General features: G+C 59.6%; 2 protein-coding genes across 4 annotated transcripts; one reads left to right on the top strand and one right to left on the bottom strand.

Annotated features, from left to right (window-relative positions):
- Positions 1 to 2: 2 nt before the first annotated feature.
- Positions 3 to 3801, top strand: SLC7A4 (solute carrier family 7 member 4). The gene is made up of 5 exons (XM_056120698.1): positions 3 to 119; positions 840 to 1859; positions 2316 to 2947; positions 3151 to 3259; positions 3340 to 3801. Exons 2-5 carry the CDS (start codon positions 878 to 880, stop codon positions 3528 to 3530), a joined length of 1914 nt encoding a protein of 637 aa, XP_055976673.1. The 5' UTR covers positions 3 to 119; positions 840 to 877; the 3' UTR covers positions 3531 to 3801.
- A 2341-nt stretch (positions 3802 to 6142) lies between these two features.
- P2RX6 (purinergic receptor P2X 6) lies at positions 6143 to 14004 on the bottom strand. Of its 3 annotated transcripts, XM_056120704.1 has the most exons (12): positions 13678 to 14004; positions 12987 to 13137; positions 11685 to 11756; positions 8271 to 8346; positions 7890 to 7986; positions 7736 to 7816; positions 7515 to 7656; positions 7327 to 7436; positions 6846 to 6939; positions 6707 to 6772; positions 6492 to 6569; positions 6145 to 6412 (listed from the first exon to the last, which is right to left on the bottom strand). In XM_056120704.1, exons 1-12 carry the CDS (start codon positions 13809 to 13811, stop codon positions 6329 to 6331), a joined length of 1185 nt encoding a protein of 394 aa, XP_055976679.1. In that variant the 5' UTR covers positions 13812 to 14004; the 3' UTR covers positions 6145 to 6328. The 3 variants fall into 3 exon arrangements, with proteins under 3 accessions (XP_055976680.1, XP_055976681.1, XP_055976679.1); XM_056120705.1 differs by lacking the exon at positions 6707 to 6772 and having other exon boundaries at positions 6143 to 6412; XM_056120706.1 differs by lacking the exon at positions 11685 to 11756 and having other exon boundaries at positions 6144 to 6412.
- Positions 14005 to 14363: the final 359 nt, after the last annotated feature.

Genomic DNA, 14363 nt, shown 5'->3' with positions numbered 1-14363 from the left:
GCGGCAGCAGCTGCAGCAGCAGCAGCTACCTGGACGCAGTTTTCTCCACCTCGGGCAAGTTCCCTGAGACCCAGCGGGTGTCCGGCCGGTGCCCTTCCTGGCCCCCTCCCTCGAAGCAGGTGAGCCCCGGCGCCCCCGCGGGAGCGGCGGCCCTGGGTGGGGCTCCCCGGGACGCAGTGAGCCCCGCAGTCTGGCCCCGGGTGGGGCGGGCGCTGCGCCGGCGGCGGGCGGGGCGGGCGCGACGCTGCGCGGCGCCGAGCGGCGGCGGCGGCAGCGGCGGCGGTGACAGCAGGTGGGTCGCACGCAGCAAGTCCCGCGGTGTGGACCTGCCCCGAGAACCGGCCGAGGCGCGGTCCCCGGGGAAGGGGACGGGGACGGGGGGCGGGGAGGGGTCCGGGGCGTGCGGTCTGGGCTGGGCTGGGGAAGCAGTGGGTGTTTGGTTTGTTGCTCAGGGTCTGGGACAACAGCCCCCCCCCCCCCCCCCCCCGCCCCGCGCGTCGCCGCCCCCTTCCCCCTCACCCCCCTTCTCCGGGCGACCGGGGCGGGGAGGAGGCAGGTGTCCGCCTGGACCACGCCCAGGGCTGCAGAACCGCCCCAGTTCCGGCTCCTGGAGGCCCAGCCTGCCGGCGGCAGGGAATCCCACTCCGGATCCCGCAGCTCAGGGCGCCTCCCAGACGCTCCCTGGGACTGCTGATCCTCCCCGCCTTGTGCCGGGAGTAGGGGTTCAAAGCAAAACACCAAACCATCTCTAGCTCTCTGGTCTCCAGCGCATGGACAGGGGCCACCCAGGCTGGCCAGAACCCCCTGACGCCCCCTGTCACTCCCCTCTGGCTCTGTAGGTGCTACCCGTGGCCTGGTGCTCTCCCAGCTGCCCACCATGGCCAGCTGGCTGCCCAGCACCGCCGGGCTGGCCCGGCTCTGCCACAGGCTGAACCGGCTGAAGCCCCTGGAGGAGTCCACCATGGAGACATCCTTGAGGCGCTGCCTGTCCACTCTGGACCTCACCCTGCTGGGCGTGGGCGGCATGGTGGGCTCTGGCCTCTACGTGCTCACGGGCACCGTGGCCAAGGAGATGGCAGGTCCTGCCGTCCTGGTGTCCTTTGGGGTGGCCGCAGTGGCCTCCTTGCTGGCCGCCCTGTGCTATGCCGAGTTCGGGGCGCGTGTGCCCCGCACAGGCTCTGCCTACCTGTTCACCTACGTTTCCATGGGTGAGCTGTGGGCCTTCCTCATTGGCTGGAATGTGCTCCTGGAGTATCTCATCGGTGGTGCTGCGGTGGCCCGGGCATGGAGTGGCTACCTGGATGCCATCTTTAGCCACCGCCTGCGCAACTTCACCGAGGTCCACGTGGGCGTGTGGCAGGTGCCCTTCCTGGCCCGCTACCCAGACTTCCTGGCCGCTGGCATTCTGCTCGTAGCCTCTGCCTTTGTCTCCTGCGGAGCCCGTGTCTCTTCCTGGCTCAACCACACCTTCTCAGCCATCAGCCTGGTTGTCATCCTCTTCATCATCATCCTGGGATTCATCCTGGCCCGCCCACACAACTGGAGCACTGCGGAAGGTGGCTTTGCACCCTTCGGCTTTTCGGGCATCATGGCGGGCACCGCCACCTGCTTCTACGCCTTCGTGGGCTTTGATGTCATTGCCGCCTCCAGTGAGGAAGCTCGGAACCCTCAGCGGGCTGTGCCTCTGGCCATTGCCATCTCCCTGGGCCTGGCAGCAGGGGCCTACATCCTCGTGTCCACTGTGCTGACCCTCATGGTGCCCTGGCACAGCCTGGACCCTGATTCTGCGCTCGCCGATGCCTTCTACCGGCGGGGCTACAGCTGGGCTGGCTTCATAGTGGCAGCGGGCTCCATCTGCGGTAAGAGGCTTGTCTGGGCAGGGTGGAAGGCCATGGGCAGGGAGGTCCTGCTCACATTCCCATCTGGACGTCAGTTTTGCCAGTTGCAAACAGGCCCGGGAAGGTACTAGTCCTTAGGTTGCCCACTCAGACCTGTTGCGGAGGCTCTGCTCACCCACTGCCGCCGCCCCCTTCCCAGCGGTGTGCACCACTGTTGATTCAGCCCACGCTCCTAGGCCCTTTCCCCTGCAGAGCAGCTCCTGGGAAGCAAACCCTCCCCAGCTTCTCCAGTGTCTGCCGCCTATTGCAGGAGGCCCTGTTCTGGGGTGGGAGGGTAACAACCAGCACCCCACAGCTCTCACCCTGAGAGCTCCTCCTGCGGGTGTTCCTACGGGACCACCCACTGGTCCCCAGCACCGGCTTTTGGAAGGGGGTTGTCCACCACCACACTGACCTTCTGTTCACCCTCTGCCCCAGCCATGAACACCGTCCTGCTCAGCAACCTCTTCTCCCTGCCACGCATCGTCTATGCCATGGCTGCCGATGGGCTCTTCTTCCAGGTGTTTGCCCAGGTGCACCCCCGGACACAGGTGCCCGTGGTGGGCATCCTGGTGTTTGGGGTTCTCATGGCCCTGCTGGCGCTGCTGCTGGACCTAGAGGCACTGGTGCAGTTCCTGTCCATCGGCACACTCCTGGCCTACACTTTTGTGGCCTCCAGCATTATTGTGCTCCGCTTCCAGAAGGCGCCTCCATCCAGTTCTCCGGGCCTGGCCAGCCCCGGCCCCATGGCCAAGGAGTACAACTCTTTCTCCGACCACATCCAGCTGGTAGATTCGGAGGTGCCTGAGCCCGGGCAGCTCCGGCCAGCTCTGAGGCCCTACCTGAGCTTCCTAGGCGCGTGTGGGCCTGGTGTGGTTGTGGCCTGGGCACTTGGCATCCTGGTGGCCTCTGCCATCACCCTGGGCTGTGTCCTGGTCTTCGGCAAGTCCGCTCTGCACCTCCCGTACTGGGCCTACACCCTGCTGCTCCTGCTCAGCGTGGTCGTGTTTGTGTTCAGTCTCCTTGTCCTCGGGGCCCACCAGCAACAGCGTCAAGAGGACACCTTTCAGGTACCCCTCCTCCTAGCCAACACCCCCTGGCTGTCAGCGCAGTCAACCCCTTGCTTGCATGAGAGCTAGGGAGGCGAGTCCCACTGCTCCCCACTTTCTGCATGACCTGGTTGAGTGGGCAGTGATCTCTAGAACCTCTGGGAAGCCAGGCCAGGCGGACAGTTGGTCCTGCCACCCAGCCCTTCCTGCCCCGGCCCCCTCAGATCCCCTTTGTGCCGCTGCTTCCGGCCCTCAGTATCCTCCTCAACATCTGCCTCATGCTGAAGTTGAGCTACCTGACCTGGCTGCGCTTCTCCATCTGGCTGCTGATTGGTGAGTGAGGGGCGGGGGCGGGGCTGGGAGTGGAGGCAGGCGGCGCTGGGCCCTGGTTCTGACTCCTGTCGCCCCTGCAGGACTCGTGGTCTATTTTGGCTATGGCATCAGGCACAGCAAGGAGAACCAGAGGGAGTGGCCGGGGCTCACTGACTCCCGCTATGTGGTTTTCCCCGACGGAAGCCTGGACGAGAGCGTGCAAGCCGTGCAGCCGCCCAGTCAGGCGGCAGCCCAGGAGCCCGACATCGTGGAGCAGCCTCCCTGTCCGTGAGGATGTCCAGGAGCCCCTCATCCCTGGCGGCTCAGGTCTGCTCCCCTTTCCCGGTGCGGGAGTCTCAGCACCTTATGACCTTAGTGCTGGGGCTGGAGCAGTCCCCCCCACACCCCCCAGTGCTGGTGGCATGGTCTCACTGCTCAGCACCTGGCAATGGATGACCAATTCCAGAAACTTGGACGGGTGGAAAGGGCATGAGGGGAGAGCCCCCAGTCCCGGAGTTCCACAATAATAACCACTTGGCTGGCCCTGCGGTCCGCCTGCTGTGTCCACTGTGGTGTTCTTGGTGGCATTGAGTCCTCACTTGCCTCCTTCCTCCCGAAACAAATGATGGCCCCTAGCAAAGACTCTGCAAGGGGGCAGAGCAGTGCTGAGTGCAGGACCCCGCCCAGCCCACAGTCTGGTGCCCCCTGCCCAACTCCAGGGTCCTGCAGGCACAGCAGATAAAGAAGGGGGCACAGAGGGGTGGGGCCAGGCTCCTCCCCACAGGCTCCCTACCCATGTCTCCTGCGAGTGGATCCCCCCCAAAGCAGAGTCTTGACCCCACACCCTGCCCCCGCTAGGAGGCTGTCTAGACAGGGAAGTGGAGTTTCAGGGTCCCCTTTGGTTTTTTAGGGGCTGTGCCAGTGGCTGACGCCTGCCCTGGGATGTGCAGATGCTCCCACAGGGCGCTTCCACCATCAGGCCCAAGCCAGGGAGAGTGGGGGTATTCACCTGGATACCCCAGAAAGTGCACAAAATGTGGGGCTCCCTCCCTGCGCCCATCCAGATTTAGAGCAGGAACTTTGTTGTCTAAGCTCCTGGGTCCGTTCCACTTACCTACAAATACCCCCTGCATAAAGAAGGGGAAGCGGGCAGAGGACGGGGGTGAAGGGGCCTGCCTGGTATGTGGCTAGCCCTGGTTCCTCCCAGCGCCATAGGGTCCCCCGAGCATCTCCAGGTGCATCCCTAGAGGCCCTCAGAGCCCCTCCAGGGTGTCCCAGCACTGCAGGACCTGAGCTGCACGGCTTCCTCGGGCCCTTACCTTGAGGCACTAGCAAGGTGCCCCGACCCCCCTAAAATATAAGACACAACTGGCAGTTGACCTCCCAAAAAATAAAACCCCCAAAACAAAAAAAAAAACAGAAGCAGAGGAATGGGCGAATTCTTATATCACCCTGAGCTGTGTAGCCCAGTTCTTGACTTCCAGCCTCAGGTCCACCCTATACACCTCATAACCTTCCCGAGACCAGAGTCCTTTCACCATCGACACCACCCCTGCATCCTGCCTGTAAGAACAATGCGAAAAGTTGCTGGCTCGGGCAGATTTTACTCTGGCATTTTCAACACTGGTGACATGGGACCCCCTTTGGGGGTGTCGAGGACCACCAGGTACTTGTAAGCCCACTAACTAGGCCTCAGGACCAGACACACCCCTGAAGACCTTCTGAACCCACCTCACCTCCCAATGGATGCTGCTCTGAGGGCAACAGGGACCCCTCCTCCCAAGTCTTAGCTGAGGCTTCGGGTGCCAGATGAAGCCAAATGCAGGCTCAGATGATGCCAGCTGTGGGCCCAGATGATGCCAGATGCAGGCCCAACCTGAGCCCCAGCCTGGCCCGTGTTGATCCCGCTGCCAACATCCTGGCCACCAGGCACCCTGGAGACAGCAGTCCTTGCTCCCTGCGTAAGGTGGGGGCTCCCATCCCTGCCCCCCATCTAAGAATCCAGAGGCTTGTGGCTCCTGTAACGCCGTCCCTCTGCGCCTGTCAGCCTGGCTGGAGAAACTCCCAGCCGGGGTGTGCAGGCTTCTGCAGAGAGTCTCCCAGGGGAGCTGGGCCGGCCTGAGGACCTTCCTGTGCTTTGCTGAGGACGTTCCTGCCAGTCTGGGCTCTCCCCTCGGTCGTGATTAAGATCTCCCATTGCCTTAGGCTGGCACAAGCAGATGCCCAGATGGGTTCTCAGGGACGTTGACGTGTATACCCTCCCACCACAACAGTGCCCAGGAGTGGCTCCTAGGGGTCAAGCTGGGGTCACCAAGAAGGCCCCCAAGTCAAGCCCTCCTCTCACTCCCCCCTACTTCAACCCTCCCTGAGCCCAAGTGCAGCCACAGGAAGTGGAGGATGCGCCTGAGCTGAGAAGCTCTGAGCCAGGTTGGTGCTTGTCCCTTCTGGGACTCAGTCGTCTGCTCAGGGGCATCTGTCCAGGCACCCAGCACCAGAGCAGCTGAGACACCCTCCGGGGTGTCAGGTCTGACTCTCCCTGCCTGGGCTTCTGGGGTACAGGCCTCAGTGCCAGAGCTCCTCATGACAGGTGCTGGCGGAGGAGGAGGCTGGAACCAGGCAGAGTGGGCGGAAGCCGGTGCAGACAGCTGGTGAGAGGGCGCCCCCGGGAACACTGCAGCCTTGGAGGTGCTTCTCCAGACACAGAGGCTGTGGCACCCGCCTGGATCAGCACCTGCAATGTGGTGGGCTCCGACTCCCCCTTGTTCAAGGCACCTGCTGCACTACGGGTCCCTACACAAAGCTGGCTCTGTCACTACCCGGGCAGCACCCCAGAAAAGTCAGCAGCCGCCAGGGACTGGACAGAGCATATCTGGGAGTTAAGGTGGACCCCGCAGCACGCTCCCCCTATTGGGGCTTTGTCTGTCAGATCCCAAAAGGTGGGGTTCCCTCACCTCATCCTTCCCAGGACTGTCCCCCAACAGTGGCCACAGAGGAGCCCCAGAGCCCGGGCAGGCCCATCTACACTCGTGCATCAGTGCTCAACTACCAGCAGCAGCAGCAGCAGCAATGGGGGCCAGTTCTAGGCCCCCTCTAAGGCACCTGGGCATCTGGAGATGGGGGTGCAGACTCCAGATCCGTCTGCTCACTGGGGATGCTCATCTCCGGGGCCTTTGCCTGCAGATGGGGTCGGTAGGTCAGAGCTCAGATCGCTGCTGTCCCCCATGCAGCAGAGCCCAGGCCGGCTGCCGCGTACCTCCTCATACTTGGCGTTCCGGTAGACGGGGGCTTCTGTGTCCACATACAACAGCACCACGTCACAGAAGACATTGATCTGGACGGGCAGGGAAGACTCACATTGCAGCCCCCTCCCGGCCTTCCTCCCACTTCCCCACCCCTCGTCCCCAAAACTCAACAGCTGTGCCAGGCCCCATCTGCTCCCACTGAGGGCGCCCCATGGGTCAGACTCACCAGGCCCAGCCACGCCATTCCCGTGCCCAGCGTGATGGTCGTCGGGATGAGCCCAAACTTCCCTGCCTGAGAGAGCCCCAGACTGAGCCTCCAGGCCATGCTATGGCCCCCTCCTCACTCCCCCCGAGGCCCCTCCTACCTGCCCAGAGACGAGGATGGTGAAGCGGATCCCATAGAGCTTGAAGAGGCTCCGGACCTCCACACCAGAAGCTGCCCACCAGTGAGTGGCTGTCCTGGAGGCAGGAGGGGTGCTCTGGGGCCTGCTCTGCCCACTCTGCGTCCTCCACTGAGTCCGTCCCCCCAGCCCCAGACATAGCTCAGCGGGGAAGGCTTTTGCCTTGCAGGATCCCCTGATCTCCACCAGCCCCAACAGGAGTGATCCCAGTGTGATCCCAAGGCACAGAGCCAGGAGCACTACGGGGTGTGGCCCCCTATTAAAATAAAAATGTTTTAAAATATACAAGCCCCTGAGTGGCGGAAGGGGCTGGGTGAGGCTGGTGGTGGGAGGACTCGAGAGAGGATGGGGAGTGTGTGCTGGGGGCTCCTGCTGCTCGCCCCCTTGCACACGGTGGGGCAGGGCAGGGCGGGTGTTGCGGCCGTCCCAGGACCCGGGGCCACACCTGAAGTTGTAGCTTCTCTCCAGCAGCTGGAAGGAGTAGTGAGGCCGGCAGTCAGGGTCCCAAGCATCCAGGTGACAGTCCCAGGAGATGTAGACATTTACGGCGCCACCCTGCACACAGTATGTCTCTGCTCCCCAGCCCGGGCCTGCTCCCCGACCCTCCCAGAACCCTGATGCCCAGACACCCACCCGCAGTGCCAGGTCCTCAAAATTCCCTCCAGCCTGGGTCACGAGGTCCCGGATCGCAAAGACGGGACAGTAGGGACTGTGGTGCGGGTCGTAGCGGCAGCGCTTGAAATAGTTGCTGTCCCAGGTCTTTAAGACATTGGACCTGGGGGTAGGGATGAGGCCAGAGATGATGCCAGGCTGGGAACAGCGTCGTCGGGCCCTCTGGGACCTACCCTGCTTACTTGAAGAAGTTGAACCTGCTGAAGGTGACCGTGTTTTTGATGAAAAGTGTGAAGTTCTGGGCCTCGGTCAGCAAAGGTCTCCTGAGAGGGGGAGGGAAGTAAGGGGGTTGCTCGGGCCACCCCGGCCCCTGCCCTGGGCTGCGGAGGGACTCACATGGGCATGGGCCTTCTGTTCTCCACGGGGCACCAGCCCCAGATCTCGCAGGTCCTATAGGTTCCGTTGAACTGCACACACCGTCCAGTTTTCATGCCTGGGAAACACAAGACAAGCCCGAGGCCCACAGAGCTGCACAGGGCAGAGTCAGATGGAAGGAGAGCCGGGTGAGGCCAAGGAGAAGGCTCAGAGGCACGGAGCACGGCTGTGGGTGCAAGAGGCCCAGCGTCCATTGTGACACTACACAGTCCCACCAGCACCACCTGGTGTGACCCCAAACAAACTAGCAAGGAGGGACAGAGCTGGGGGCCATGCGGGATCTCAGCACACACCCAGAACCCTTTCCGGAAGGAGGCCCCAGAAGACAGAGCCCACAGTTACCGTGGCTGTAAGTGCCCATCTCCCCTTCAGAACAATCGGCATCAGTCCAGCAGTGAGCCAGGGGGACAGAGGGGTGCTGAGGGGGCAGAGAGCAGAGTGACCCCAAGGCGCCTCCTGCCCACCACCCTGCTCTGCAGTGTATAGCAACACGCCCTCCCCAGCCTTCGCCTCATACACTGCCCTGAGATTGGGGGTTCATGGGAAATCTGGAAGAGGCAAATGGGAGAGAGGGTCAGGACCCAGGATTTGACTCATGGGGTGGAGGAAAGGTCTGGCATGTTCAAGGCCCAATCCCTGCCACCACCTGCCCTTTGAGCACTGCCAGCTATGGCCCTAGTGGCCCCCAGCACCACTGGGCACCAAGCACTGAATTGCCAGACCCATGATCCAGGCTTAGTATTACGGAAAGTGACCCCTGGGGGAAAAAATGGGGCCGGAGCAAGAGCACAGCAGGTAGGGCACTTGCCTGGGTTCAATCCCCAACATACTATATGGTTCCCTGAGCCCTACCAAGAGTGATCCCTGAGCACAGAGCCAGGGGGAACCCTGAGCATCACCAGGTATGGTCTCAAAACAAAAACAAGCAAACAAAACCTCATCAGGGACAAGGAGATGGTACAGGGATAGCATAGTGACCTGGATTTGATTCCCAGGGTCACATAGTCCCCTAAGCTTTGCTGAGTGCGGTTGTGGAAGCCCCTACCTCATAACTGGGGTGGCCTGGGTATCCCCAGCACCACAGGGTCTGAGCAGCATAACATCCTTAGACCTTTGCACTCAACCACAAGCCCAGCTGGCCAAGAATCACAGGTGAGTGCCTCCCTCAAAAGAAAATAAAATCTAAATAAAAGGTGTTCAGAGGTGGGAGCAGCCCCCAAGTCTGTTGGGGGGCTATGGATGCTTTTTTTCCCAGGCAGAGACTCTCCTCCTGATGCCCTTCCTTGGTGGGGCAGATGATTCACAGAGACCCAACTCCACCGGCCTGATGCAGCACTCGGAAGTGCACTCCAGGAAGAAACGTGCATGAGAGACAGATGTGCTGGTGCACAGGCTCAGGGGGGCCTAGTCAAAGGAGCCTATGCAGGAGAGGCTCCCCAACTTGCTTAGAGAACCACAGTGTCTTCTCGCCCCTGTTTATTCTCCTGCAGCATGGGGACATCATGCCAGTACATGGCCCCAGAGGGCAAGAATCAGCTAGGAGGGGCCAGAAAGATAGTACAGTGGATAGGGTGCTTGCCTTGCAGGCGGTTGACCCAGATTTGATCCTTGGAACCCCATATGGTCTCCTGAGCCTGCCAGGATTGCTCCTTAAGCACAGAACCAGGAGTAAGCTCTGGGCATCGCTGGGTGTGGCCCAAAAACAAAACACGATAATAAGTTAGGAGGCAAGCAGCAAACTTCCTGGAGGAAGGTGGTTTCACAGACATCTGCCTGGGTGAGTGGACACTGCTGCCCAGGGTCACCCAACATGGGGGCAGGCAGGTGCCACAGGACTCAGATTCCGAATGCGATAGGGGTGTCTGTGATTCCTGGGCAGAGGAGAGCGAGGCCCCACCTGTTCTTCTTGACTGTGTCATGAGTATGCCCTTCCACTCTGCCTCCTCTGAAGGGACCCTCCTCATCCAGCAACTAGCATGGAACCCCCCACATTACACCTCCAGCAGCCTGAGTACTTTATCCTAATGCAAAGAGATACAAGCGTCCCTCCACTGAGCCATCAGTGAACCCCAGCCAATGAGCAGTCAAATCCAGCTCCTTAGCAGGGTGCCAGGGCCCAATAGCTTAGGTGAGTCTCATCCCTCCTCTGTCCCAGTAGAGGCTGATGTCCACCCAGTCTCAGTTTACACATTGCGGGCCTCAGCTCAGGCAGTCTCTGTTGCTTGCTCTCCTTAACTCCCCACTTAAGAGTGGGTTTCCTGGGAGCTTTCCTGGGGCCCTGAGCTGGCCCTAGCTCTCCCACAGACGTCACCTCCTGGCCAACCTGGCTTAATCTGTATGTATAGGCAGTCCCTGGGCTGGAGTGAAAGCATTCAGGTCAGGCGCTTGCTTGCAAGTGGCTGACCCAGGTTTGATCCTCGGTGGACTGTTGTCCACCGAGCCTTCAGGAGTGATTCCTGAGTACTGAGTGCAGAGTGAGTAAGCACTGAGCACTGATGGGTGTGGCCCCCAAACCAAAAATAAATAAGAATGATGTCATTGTAGAGGTCAGTCTCCAGGGCCATGCCCCGATTGTCCAAACAAAACCTACAGCTGGAGAACTGTACACTTACAAATGGTTAATAATAAATGCCACACTATATATTTCTATATATAAATGTGCACATATATTTTGGTTTGGAAGCCACACACTGCTGCGTTCAGGGCTTATTCCTGGCGCTGTAGTCACTCTTGTAATGCTCCAGAGACCATATGCAGTGGCAGGAATTAAACGGAATCAGTCACATACAAGGCAAATGCCTTAAGCTTTGTACTATCTCTCCAGCCCCATTATGTATATTTTATCACACTAAAAAAGCCAAGGGGGAAAAAATCCTCAACTCTGGAGGAAAACCAGAGTGTTTAGATTCCGAATCTCTGGTCTATATTATCTGCCACCAAGGAGGAAAGGAAAATTAAAATTTCCTTTACTCCTCAAAAGATTTCAGCGGAAATCTCTTTTGTTTCCGGATGAGAAATGGGGAAAAATAGGGTGAGGAACTATGGCTTGACCCCAGTTGTGGTGAAACCCAATTGTGGTGAAAAATACCCAGCGATCAATGAGCTTGCACTCAGCATAAGCAGGAAGTGTTGTATTTGCTCTCCAGTATGGAAGGACCCTTTCACAGAGCCGGGCTTAGAGAATGGTAGATGTTCTAGCCGGATATAGCTCTGAGAGCCCACCTGAGCATGTGTCTAGCCAAAGATTACTCTGATAACCTGAAGAGATTCAGAAGTAGGGCCAGGATGGGGAGGCTCCGGATACTTCTCAGGGATTACGGGTATAACGGAGAGCATTTGTCACCTGTGGGCTGGGGTAATTTAGCAGGTGACTTGTTCTCTCTACACCTCTGTCCTTGGGGGTGGGGGTGTCACACCCCACAGTGCTCAGTGACTATTCCCAGCCTGTACTCCTGGGATCATATGAAGTACCAGGGATCAAACCAGGGTTGGCCACCAGCAAGGCAAGTGCCTTAAACCCTGTACTCTGTCTGTCCCACGAGCCTTTTAAATGGGAAGCACAGAAATTTCTAGCAGGCAGAAATTTAAGGCGAAAATTAAAGGAAATGAATCACAGAAAAGTTTTAGCCCAGGGACTGGAATACAGAGATATATGCTGAACCCTCTGTCTCCTGGGAAGGAAAAGGTAAGACACAGTGACCCAGTGCCAGCGGCAGAAGAATTAGGGGGTGCTGGGAGGCTCCCTGGTGGCCTTACCTCTGGGCATCTGCCCTGGACTTGATGTGGTGTCACAAGGAAATTGGTCACCAAGAAGAACACATTCGCTCCCTAGAAGGCAAGTACCAGGGTCGGCCCCACTATCCCTCCTTCAAGGGGTGAGGCTGCAGTTTGCTAGTGGGAAGGGGTGGGTTTGACCCCACTAGTCATCAGCACTCTGTCCCGAAGAATCACCTCCAGCAAGGCCAACTGGGGCTGGACTGGGAGGTTGCCTGGGTTTCGCCCTTTCCGGAGCCCCTGTCTGTTCTTTTTTCCATTTCTCATGTTCTCATTTACCCACCAGAGTTTTCCCAGGACCACAGAAGAGCCAGGGCTGAGCTGAGCTGGATGGTGACCTGGGCTTTTAGGAAGGTGAACCCACATATAGCTGGGCCGGGGAGCAGGGGCTGGGTGTTGCACATCAGGAAGGGGTGCTGGAGCGGGGCCATGGCACAGCAGTTAGGATATGAAGAAATGTGGTGGCCACAACCTGGACTTCCAAGAGTGGGATGCAAGATGGCCCACCTCAAGATTGCCCCTGGGGTTTTCTGAGAAATCCCAACCTGGCCACGTAGAGGACCCACTGAAACCTCGGCCTCATCCAAGGGGCAGAAAGGAGATAGGCTGGACCTGAGGGAGGGACAGGGCACTGGGGACTGGGCCGTTGTTGCCTGCCCAAAGACTGCAGTGGGAGGCAGAGCTGTTTCCTGTGTGGTTGCAGTGCGCCTGCATGCAACTGCAGCAGGGCTCAGGGCCAGTAGCTGCGGTGGCTGCAGTTTGGACATCAGTCGCACAGGGATGAAAACTACAAGTATGGACCATGCGGATAAAGGGGGAAGGGGTCTGGGTGGCCGCAGAAGGGGCTCAGCAGCAGAGCACCCGCTTTGCCTGTGCGAGGTCCCGGGTTTGATCCCCAGTACTGCAAAAACACAACAAAGGAGAAGGGGCCAGGACAGGAGTATTTGACTAGGGAGGGGAAGAGCGTTCCAAGAGCTTCAGGCCAGGCACCTCAAGACCCTCTACCCCACCCTCAACTTCAAGTTTGAGGCCCCAGACATGGCAGTCTTTCCTGGGGGGGGGTGCCTTTGTAGTTGCAGCACCTCTGGCCCAGCTTCCTGAACTGTCCCCAGGCCACGCCAAAACCTCTTCATAGCTCCCCCAAGCCATTTCTCCTAGGACGCTCTTCCCAGTGACAATGCTTGCCCACCCTCCTCCCCCGCCATCCATAGGCCTCTGGGGCCACCTCTATGTGAAAGCAGGTCTGGGGGTGTTTGTGTCCTGCAGCAACATAGGGCCACCCACCTGTGATGGCTTCACAAAGTCAGCCACGTCCCACAGTCGGTTCCCCAAATCCTCCAGCTGGATCACAGAAACCCCCTTGAGTTTGGTGATGACAGAAACCTGGGGGTCCAGGTCCTGCTCCTCGTAGCCTTTCTTGGCTATGAGTGCCCACCTGGGGAAGTGGGCAGTGAGTGCGGGCAGAGCTGAACCTTCCCCAAGCACCCTACAAGCTCCCAGACATCATCTCCTGCCCCAAATGCCCAGCCCAGGCCAGAATTCAGCTGAGTATCAGGGCCCCGATACTCTCAAACCAAGATGCTACCTTCTTCAGCCTGTCCCCGGCTCTACCTGCCTGTCTCCTGAAAAAGTCCTTTGACTCCCAACTCCAAGGGGTGTCCCCCACCATCACCAGCTGCCACGATTGTTAGGTACCACCCCCTGCTCTACCCAGAAGAAGCTCAGAGCCTGACAAGGAGCCAGGGATAAGGATAGGGACCAGCAGAGGAATCGTGTGGGTCCCGGGGGGCGGGGAGGAACCAGCATGCAGCCTGCCCTCTGTGCCCATGGTGTTCCTTCCTTCTTCCTACCCCCACCCCCTGCCTGGCCCTACTCTGTCCCTCCACTCCCTTGAACCCAAAAAGTCAGGCACTTTCCCCTCAGCCCAGCAGGTTCAGCCTGAAGCCCCAGCCAGCGTGGCCAGGACCACTCTTACCCCACCACGTAGATCAGGAGCCCCAGTTGCAGCAGCCTCTGCAGGGCACCCACCCGCCAGTTCTTGGTCATCACATACTTCTCAGTTTTGTATTCCAGGAACCCCCAGCAGGCCTCGGCCCCGGGAGAGCCCATGCCCTCAGCTCCTGCTCCTGCCCCTGCTCTTGCTGGCGTGTGGCGTATGAGTCAGCACACAGCCAGAGCCGCTGCCACAGTTGAACTGGACACAGTGAGCCAGGGCCAAGGCAGCAGCTATTAAAGGGACACTTCCATTTACGGCAGGGACCAGCCTCCTCCCCGCCCCCTCTTGGGGCTCCACTGGCCTGGGCCTTCCATCCTTTCCTGCACCCTCTTCCCAGCTCGAAGCAAGTGGAGGGGAGCAGCCCCTGCCCCCCAACCTGATGGTAGGGTGGATGACAGTTATAGATTACTATGATAGGCTGACTTGGGGACAGCAGGAACCCAGAAGAGGAGTCAAGAGAGGAAATCAGTTGGTGAGACAGTACAGTGTGTAGGATGCTGGCCTTGTGTGCAGACCGCCCCGTGCTCCATCCCTGAGACTCCACATGGTCCTCTGAGGCCCTCCTCCTCCAGTGATCCCTGGCTCTTACTCAGAGCCAGGAGTAAGCCCTGAGTACAGCCATGTGTGGCCCCCCAAATCAAACCAAAAGAAAGGAACTAATTTCT

The sequence above is a fragment of the Sorex fumeus genome, unplaced genomic scaffold (assembly GCF_029834395.1).
Source record: "Sorex fumeus unplaced genomic scaffold, SorFum_2.1 ptg000043l, whole genome shotgun sequence".
Lineage (NCBI taxonomy): Eukaryota > Metazoa > Chordata > Mammalia > Eulipotyphla > Soricidae > Sorex > Sorex fumeus.
Note: the sequence above shows the minus strand (reverse complement) of the source record. Positions and strands in the feature narration are given on the sequence as shown.

Excerpts from the sequence above, each read along its gene's own strand:
- SLC7A4 (XM_056120698.1), top strand. The coding sequence starts at position 878 with ATGGCCAGCTGGCTGCCCAGCACCGCCGGGCTGGCCCGGCTCTGCCAC. Across the intron at positions 1,860-2,315 it reads GGCAGCGGGCTCCATCTGCG|CCATGAACACCGTCCTGCTC; the intron begins GTAAGAGGCTTG and ends CCTCTGCCCCAG. Across the intron at positions 3,260-3,339 it reads CTCCATCTGGCTGCTGATTG|GACTCGTGGTCTATTTTGGC; the intron begins GTGAGTGAGGGG and ends TCGCCCCTGCAG.
- P2RX6 (XM_056120704.1), bottom strand. The coding sequence starts at position 13,811 with ATGGGCTCTCCCGGGGCCGAGGCCTGCTGGGGGTTCCTGGAATACAAA. Across the intron at positions 13,138-13,677 it reads CTCCTGATCTACGTGGTGGG|GTGGGCACTCATAGCCAAGA; the intron begins GTAAGAGTGGTC and ends CCACTTCCCCAG. Across the intron at positions 7,657-7,735 it reads AGCAGGTTCAACTTCTTCAA|GTCCAATGTCTTAAAGACCT; the intron begins GTAAGCAGGGTA and ends CCCTACCCCCAG.